We start from the raw sequence: 8,758 nt of genomic DNA, 5'->3' as shown, positions 1-8,758 counted from the left end.
TATGTACATCTGTCTCCCATGGAGAGTGGAAGAACTACTCAGGGACCCTACCGTCAGCCAAACTTCAGAAACGGTAAGGGTCCCGAAAGGGGCTACATGGTCCAGTTGATTGTAACTGTAACATGGCCTCTGGGGGCTGATATTGGGGAACTTGTTCTTGCGTGTCACCCATGTTGTTTGCCTTATGACATGTTTAAATAGGTTTCACTGTATCAAGGGATCCAGTCAGCTTTCTTCCAGTTTAAAGGTATTGTACTCGAGTTGGTGCTCAGCTCAACTCCAACTTTTGTATGTGAAAAAAAACGTCTTATTAAAGGAAACTTCAACAATGACTATTTGACAGAAAAGATTCTCATATCTTCAGAGGATTACTTTAATGGCATCAAATATGCACCACGTGATCCTGTTTAAAGTTATACACACATTACACAGATGAGTGTTCCCAGCTGCTCCATATAGGACAGTCACTGTTGAAGTTTTCTAGGTAATGTTTCACAGTATGCTGTGCTACATACATATTTTGCAAATAACACAGACAAATACATTTTCCTCTACCACCATCAATTTATTCAATCTTTTAGCTTCAATATTTCCGGAAAGAAGTGGAATATAATAAATGAAATAATTACAAAATGCAAAAACAAAAGATCAGAGAATAGATCATATTCACAGGTTTGATTAAAAAAACAAACAATAAAAGCCTGATGAAGCAAAATCAGACAATGAAAGACAGACTGATTGAATCTCCCCTGTCCTTTCAGCTGCAAACAGTAGACCAAAACCATCACAACATTGTAGCTTTATAGTGGTAGCTACATTGTGGTACAGTAGCTGGTAGCTTTAGGGGCGAGCAGAGCAACCCTGTCTTTTGGCCACAGCTTATATAGATAATGCAGCCACAGACTATGTCATAGTCCCCTGTGAGGTCAAATAATCAACTATGTTTAGTGCTTGTGCAAAACATAAATTTAGAAATCAACTATTTAAAAACAAGATAGAGCGAGTGTGTGTGTGTGTGTGTGTGTGTGTGTGTGTGTGTGTGTGTGTGCGTGCGTGCGTGTGCGTGTGTGTGTGTGTGTGGGGGGGGGGGGTCAGGGGTGGGCATAGTGTTAAAATACAAAATGAGGATATTGCAACAAATGAAATGAAGACTGACAATTAAGACAGATGAATTAAGAAGTACTGAGGAGTACTAAAACAATAATAATAATAAAAAAGATAGTAAAGAGAGAGCCACTGGTATAAGAGGTAACCAGTCTGGCACCGGCACCGTTTTCTGGGCGTTGATTGTTTCTGCAATGATACCCTATATTTACAGTGTGATGCTGAACATCCAATCATAGGATGCAATGAACGTCAATAAACATAATTCTTTGAAAAAAAATAAGGTAAAACCCCCAAATAAAAAACATCAACGTAAAGCAGCTGTCCCTTCACACAACCTTTCTTTACATCACATTGCAAATTAGCACTGTCGTGAGCCTGTGTACTGGATAGATTCTTTATAGATATACATATATATATATATTCATGTATAATATATATGGTCATTTCTTGTATACACGCACATCCACTCGTCTCACTGTAGCTAGCCTTTGCCTTTGGCAAGATTACTTACAACTCTTCTGTTAAGATTTTCAAAGCTATTTAAAATATACTTAATGCATAAAAATAAAGATTTTGGCATTCTCTCTTTATTCTTCTGATTTTGAAGTCTATTTTCTTCTTTTCTTTTTAATGAGAACCTCTGGTCTGTCTTGGAAGCTCAGTTCTCTCGTCTCAGTGCTTACAGCAGTTCATCTGCCAGGTGAGGGAAGAGTCTTGTCTCCTGCCAAACCAGGGGGGGGGGGGGTGAGGTGGGGAGGTTAGGAGCTGCATTAGGGAAGAGTGAAGGTGGTGGGGAACAGGGGAGGGGATAGGAGGCACTACACCTGAATCGAGTTGCTCGTTATGTGTCCCTCCTGAGATAGTAGGGGCTGAGAAGAGGGGGTTAGAGGGGGCTCAGCTCCGCTCTCCACAGGGTGACCACGGCCAATCCGAAGCAATGACAAAAACAAATATAATACAGATGCTAATGAAATGCCTGGTGAGCTGCGCCCCTTAATGACTGCCACTTGTTTTTTGTCCAGAGCTCTTGCTTCCATAATGATTTACTGAATGCCCCACTTATTATACTCCCAGCTTCTTTTCCTCTCTCTGCTTGCCCACAGAAGCAATGAGAGAGAGAGAGAGACACAGAGAGACAGAGGGCAGTGTCCAGTCTCCGCCCTTCTCTCCAGTCTCTTCCCAGCCTTCTCTACTCAACGTATTATCATCAACCTTTTCCTTATCTTTGCTCCCCCCAAACGCTAAACCCCCACTTCCTCCCCCGAATCTTCAGAGCTGGATCTCGAAGGTCTTGTGCAGCTCACTGGAGAAGGGGTTTGTGGGTGAGGGTGTAGTGCGTTGGCGGGATCGGCTCTCCAGTGCGGCCCACTGGGCCTCGAAGGCGTCTGCCGGCGGCTGGGAGGGGGGCTGTTGGGCCGGGGAGGACGGAGCCGGTATTGAGGCGTGGGCGGCAGAGGCCCAGCCATCTGCCCCGTTGAAGGCCGCAGTGCCGTTAGACGGCTGGAAGGGAGCTGGGGCTGGGACGGGGACATGGATGGCCGCAGCCGACTGCAGGGGTTTGTTGAATGGACTGACGTTGCAGATAGGAACTGCGGTATGGGGGTCATACTGTGGTATGGTGGCAATGGGCGGGACAGGGACCGAGAAGGGCGGCTGAGGCTGCGCAGCGGAGCCAAACACGTTAGCCACCATCTGCGACGGCGTGATGCCAACCACGGGCACATTGGGCTGGGGAAATGGCAGGCCATTGGACATCGGGTAGGGAGCCTGGGCCTGGGTGTGGTAGGTTGGCTGGCGAGGGGGCAGAATGGGCACTGCAGCGGTGGGTAGCGAGGACATGAAGGCCACGGGTGTTACGGAGGCCACAGGCACAGGGGAGGCAAAATGCTGGGCAGGGACTGCCGGTGCTCGGACAGACTTGGTCACTTCTTCCAACCACCGGTCGGCTTCCGACGGCGTGCGTTTGTGGGAGGGCAAAACCGGAGAAGATGTGGGTGGGACCACAATCACGGGGTTAGGGGTCGCCCAATCACTTCCTGTTGACAGAAAGCAGTTAACAGTGAGTGAATGAAATGATCAATGATAGAAAACAACTGAGTGTGTGTTGGTAAAATTGGCACAGAAATATTATAGAGGGTTAGTGATTATTATTTTTTTAACATTAAAATAAACATTAAAGCTAAAACCCAGTTAAAGCTCTATATTTTGTGCCTTGTTTTTGTTGAGTCTCCCTATCGCTCCAGCTCTTAATAAATAATACATATTCAGGTCGGTTAACCATTTTGTCCAATCACGAGAGAGAACCTCCTGGATTGGATTAAAAAGCTCATTCATCACCAGTTCCAATTTTGTCTGTTAATTGTCTCCACCAGGCCGAAGGCATGGGGAGAGAGTATGTTTTGCACTCTGTCCGTCCGTCCGTCTTTGTATAGCAAATCTCCGGCACCGTTAACCTGGGGCCTATTTCACGAAACTTGGATTAGAGATTAAGCCGGGCTTTAACACATATCCTGGCTTAATATATCCTGGATCAGTGCTTAACCGGTTTCATGAAAGCTGGTTGATCTTGCCAGATTAACTTAACCAGTTAACCTGGATATGTTGAGGCTTGATTCGGTTTCATGAAAGTGATGCTACATAAGTTACCATGGGAACTTATGCTTTGGACTTAGCCTGCTCCGGACCAGGCTAACAGCCAGGTTTAACCTAATCCTGATGTCTTTACTGTTCATTAAGCAGTCAAACTGATCACAAACCAATGATGTTTTCCAGATGTATTCAATTATTATGGGTTTATGTTGCCTTATTTGTATCGGTCTGCATTAAAGGACTAATTTAAGCACTATGTAAAATCAAATAACCAAAATATATAGGCTGCACAACATCATGACAGCTTGTGAGCTTGTAGATCAGCTGCTTTTGGTGAATGATCCCCATGAATAGGTTTGCTGTCGTGCAAGTGCACGGTTAAGAATAATTATTATATTATATTATTATTCTTTGTAAAAGTGAAAACCACTAAATATTACCATTACTCATTGTTTTACAACATATTGTAACGTTTCACCCACTACTAGTCCTACATACTTACACCTAGAAACCCCATTCAAACCTATTTAGGTTCATCCTACGGTGGACATGTGTGCCTGAAAAGGAATCTTTGAAATGTTTCATAGTTTTAGAAATATAGTGCTTTCAAATTTGAGACATTTATAGGCAGATAGTGGCACTTCAAAAAATCACTTTCACCTAGAAACTCCATTCACACTTTGTAAAATTCAGCTTACTGTGGAAACACATGCTGGAACTTTTTACTTTGAAATGTTTTGTAGTTTCGGAGTTATGTAACTTAAACGCCCAATGCATTCTCAATGGCAATAGCACAAACTTTGGCATGCTAACCCATGAACCTATGACCCTCACCAGTCTGGCCCCTGTCTGGAAAACAACCCCCTTCCCCAAAGGTAGCTCCCTCAGAGGAGGGAGTTATGGCCAAATATCACAATGCGACAATATCATTATGCTTACAATATTAAGAATTCTGATTTAAGTTAATAGTAGTGGTAAAATGTAAACTATATTTTTGGGGTAGTTAATCATTCAGTCTATCCACTATTGAGAGTATGTTCTCTCTTTAATTACAGCAGCAGTATTTATTTTAGAAGCTTAAGTCCTTGTATCAGTTGGTCTTGAATAGATTAGTAAAGACAATGAGATATACAGAAGGGGGCTGTAATGCAACTATTAAGGATGCAAACTGCCTTAATACCCCATGAAGAAGAAGGATCAGTAAATCTTTGATCCACAGAAGGGGTCTAGAGACAACAAGCCAGACTGTCTATTAACCCATTCAGACCTGAGATCAGATTTGTACGAGGTTTCCACTGGACACACACTGGTCTGATGAACCCATTCTGACCTGAGATCAGATTCTAAAAATGTCAGTCGTTCTTCGAATTTTTCAAAAATAGCAGACCTACAAGCTCGTATCGCGCCACTCGGTGGCGCGATATGAGCTTGTAGATCTGCTATTTTTCAATAGCTAAAGCATGGTCGCTTGGCTTTAGTGGAACGGAATAAACCAGGCTGTAAAGATCAGGATTTAAAAAGCCTGGTTTTGGCCTATATCCTGGATTAGTTAATCCAAGATTCGTGAAATAGGCCCCTGGTCCATGCCAAATATTGCACACACAGTCCCTGGATGCCAACGATGAACCTCTGCCACAAATGTTCCAGAACGGCCTGTTATAGCGCCACCATGAGGCAGACATTTGTAAACCACATTTTTTGCTATTACTCCTCCAGATTCTGTCCAAAACACCTGCAAATCGTTACACAGTATGGCCTGGGCCATGGCTCAGTGGTCCAGGCACCTTGGCTGGTAATCCAGTCTGGCAGTGTGCCGCGGGTTCAACTCCCGATCCCGACGGCCTTTACTGCATGACACCCCTCCATCTCTCTCCGCATTTCCTGTCAGCCTACTGTCTGTCCCTCCATAAAAAATATAAAATAAAGGTGAAAGCCACAAATTCTTCTTATTTATTTATTTTAATTAAAAAGAATCCTTACAAATTATTTATTTTATGTGTTCAAGACGGATCTGTCCGATATTTCATATTCCATCCTAATTGGCTAACATTAGCTTTCAAAGTTTGGAACAAAAAGCTGCATGCAATTTCTGTGAAATCTTTCACAGACTTTCCTACTAGGCTGAGGAAATCCCACCCTTTTCACATTGGCCTGTTATAGCGCCACCAACATTTTTGGAACAAAATGCCTCAAATTATCCAATTGCTATCCAAGACGCAGAAGAAATGGCACCCTTTTCACCTTGGGCTCAGAACGAAAATACATCGCATGGATGCAACTGGGACGTATCCTCAGTGATGTATCCCAAGGTCATCAGGGTTTCGGGTCTCGCGAACATCATAGTGGTTCTGCAGGCTCCACCGCTGGGCAACGGTAGTACTGCAGGCTCCACTTGCAGCTCGAATGGCCCTCCTAAAGGCCTCACCGAAGGTTTTTGGGCTTCCTCCTCACGGAGGATGCAGGCTGGGGCGCTAACCCATACTGCTCCCGGGGTGCCGTCTACATTCCGGCTGTCATCCGTCTCTCCGGTGGTCACCAGACTATACCTGGTTGTCCTATGAGTCACTATAAATAGAATACCTCAGAACGAAAAAACATCGCATGGATGCAACTGGGACGTATCCTGATGTATCCCAAGGTCATCGGGGTCTCGGGTCTATTCGGCCTATTATAGCGCCCCCCAGGAGGCCACAACCTAATCTGGCCTAGGGGCACTTTTTCTAGTTATTTATTTTGTTTCCAATTCCAGGAGACTCTCTCCTGACACCTATTTTAACAAAACAAATATCACTTACACCACCTTCAACATTGAATCTTTACAGTATATAATTGCCCCAAATACAGGGACAATCAGACTTCATAGAAAGTCAGTGCAATAGTGTGATAGAAAACACTAGTGCAAGACCAACTGGAAACATGCATGTGACTTTGGATTTCATTTCAACAGCATACTCCAGAGCATATCACATGACATGCATATTAACATGTGAATGAGATGAGACACATGTGAACCGCTCCTCTCCCTCTTGCTTACCTGGCTGGGCTGAGGCAGGGGCCGTTGCTGGGCTCTTAGCCCAGGGGTTAGTGTCTCGAGCAGGCAGTGGAGGGGGCAGAACTGGGGGGTTAGCGGTAGCAGTAGCAGCAATAGTCGCAACAGGGAAGGCGGGAGCTGTGCCGTTCACTACAGCAAATAAGAGATATATGCTAGAACGGGCAAGCTTGTGATGTGGATGTCGTAGCATAAGCTAAATATTAGACATGCAGTAACATTCACATGCAATGAATTAGAAGTCTTTTACATGCATCATACATACATACATACATACCTGTACACATTGTTAGACATTTGAGACAGAAACACTACATGTTTCAACGTCCCTCTGTAATTTTCTGCACTTTAGCTAATTCAATGAGTCTAATAAAGCCAATTTGAAATGTCTTATATTTTTCTGTAAATTTTGTCTCATTTGTCTTTTGTGAACATGTGTTAAAGCCACACTTCAAACTAAATTCCCCGCCTGGGACAGATAAGTCTTTAATCAAAGTCAGGAGGTTACCTGGGGCGACAGGAGACTGTGGGGACGAGGCCGGTTTAGGCATTGGTGCCGAGGAGAAGGGGTCCTCTGGGGGCCCGCTGAACGCTGTGGTGATCTGGGTGCACAGCGAGCTGATGCTGTCTCCTTCTCCTTCTACTTCTGGGACTGCAAAAGGAACAACAGAGAACAGATCTAATGAAGCATACTGTATGTCAGTCCAATAAAGGGTAACACAGGACCTGTGGATGTTTCTCCCCTAAACCTTCTTCACTCAGCTAATGAAACTATGTGCCAAAATAAAGATGAAAATATGAAGGGGAGAGATCGACAACCACACCAAATAATTTTTATCTCACGATTTTGCAACCCATTTTTTCACCCAGTGTCAATTATCTAATGTAATCCTGGGCGCTACACTTCCTCTGCCAACCTGGAGAGGGCTGACTTCACGCTTCCTTCTATGCATGAGGAGTCCAAAATGCTTCTTTACACCGACAAGGGGGAGTTTCCCCAGCCGGGCGTAGCACGTGGAAGGAACACGTTATTTATTTATTTTTTTCACTTAATAACAGACACAAACAAAAACTCAACTAACAAGACAATACGGGAAAGAAAAAGAAAAGAAAAAGGACAAAAAGTAAAAGAAAAAAGGCTGCATTTTTCATATTACAATAAACATTCAATGAAATTCTATTGCAATATCGCTAGGCTGAGAGAAGAGATTCCACTTTTCCCATTTTTTATGTTAGTTTTTCCATAGAATACAGTTCCTCAATAATGTCCATCCATTGATCTTTCGTTGGTGGGTCCTGTTGGTACCAGCGTCGTGTGATTGCTTTTTTACTTGATGCTAAGAGGATCTTGATTAAATATTTATCATGTGTTAGAAACTCTTCAGGGATATTTCCCAACAGTAGAAAAGAAACAGACAGAGGTATCTCAAAACACAGAATGGTCTCCAAAGTGGAGTGAATATCCTGCCAGTATTTCTGAATTTTAGGACAAGACCAGAAAATATGAGCGTGGCCCGCTTCCTTGTGGCCACATTGTCTCCAGCAAGGCTGTTCTGTTTTCAGTTGTCTTGCTTTAATTTTGGGAGTAATAAAAAATCTCATTAAGTTCTTCCAACTGAATTCTCTCCACATTCTTGAGTTGGTGGATGTAATTTGTGTTTTGCACATGTTTGCCCATTCTTCTGATGTGATGGTAATCTCCAAATCTTTTTCCCAATTAGTTTTAATGTACTCTGTGGAGTTAGACCTAGCTGAAACCAGGGCATTATATATACTGGACACTACTCTTTTGGACTCATGCTTATATGCCTGAATAAAAACCTGTATGAGATCGTTTGAGGCCACCGGCTCGGATGCTTTCACCTCCCCCATGAAGTACTCTCGTATTTGGAGGTATCTAAAAAAGTCCTTGTTATCTATGCACATAGGAACACGTTATTCTGAGCAGTTCCTTTCCCCTCCATCAGACTCTTTTACAGTCACTGTTGCATTTGCTTTGGAAACAAGTTACTG

The 8,758-nt window shown here is 43.5% G+C and overlaps 1 protein-coding gene across 3 annotated transcripts in view; it reads right to left on the bottom strand.

Annotated features, from left to right (window-relative positions):
- Positions 1 to 1,068: 1,068 nt before the first annotated feature.
- The window catches only part of numb (NUMB endocytic adaptor protein), a 65,234-nt gene continuing 57,544 nt past the window's right edge, over positions 1,069 to 8,758 (bottom strand). For 2 of the 3 annotated variants that reach the window (XM_080784425.1, XM_080784426.1), the window contains 3 exons: positions 7,254 to 7,397; positions 6,731 to 6,877; positions 1,069 to 3,143 (listed from right to left, as the gene is read on the bottom strand). In XM_080784425.1, coding sequence (XP_080640551.1) covers positions 2,377 to 3,143; positions 6,731 to 6,877; positions 7,254 to 7,397 — 1,058 coding nt within the window. In that variant the 3' untranslated portion in view covers positions 1,069 to 2,376. The remainder of the gene's footprint in view (positions 3,144 to 6,730; positions 6,878 to 7,253; positions 7,398 to 8,758) is intronic. The other variant, XM_080784427.1, reaches the window with a different exon arrangement.

This window comes from Protomyctophum bolini (assembly GCF_963924005.1).
Source record: "Protomyctophum bolini genome assembly, chromosome: 15".
Taxonomy (NCBI): Eukaryota; Metazoa; Chordata; class Actinopteri; order Myctophiformes; family Myctophidae; genus Protomyctophum; species Protomyctophum bolini.
This window is presented reverse-complemented; position numbering and strand designations above follow the sequence as displayed.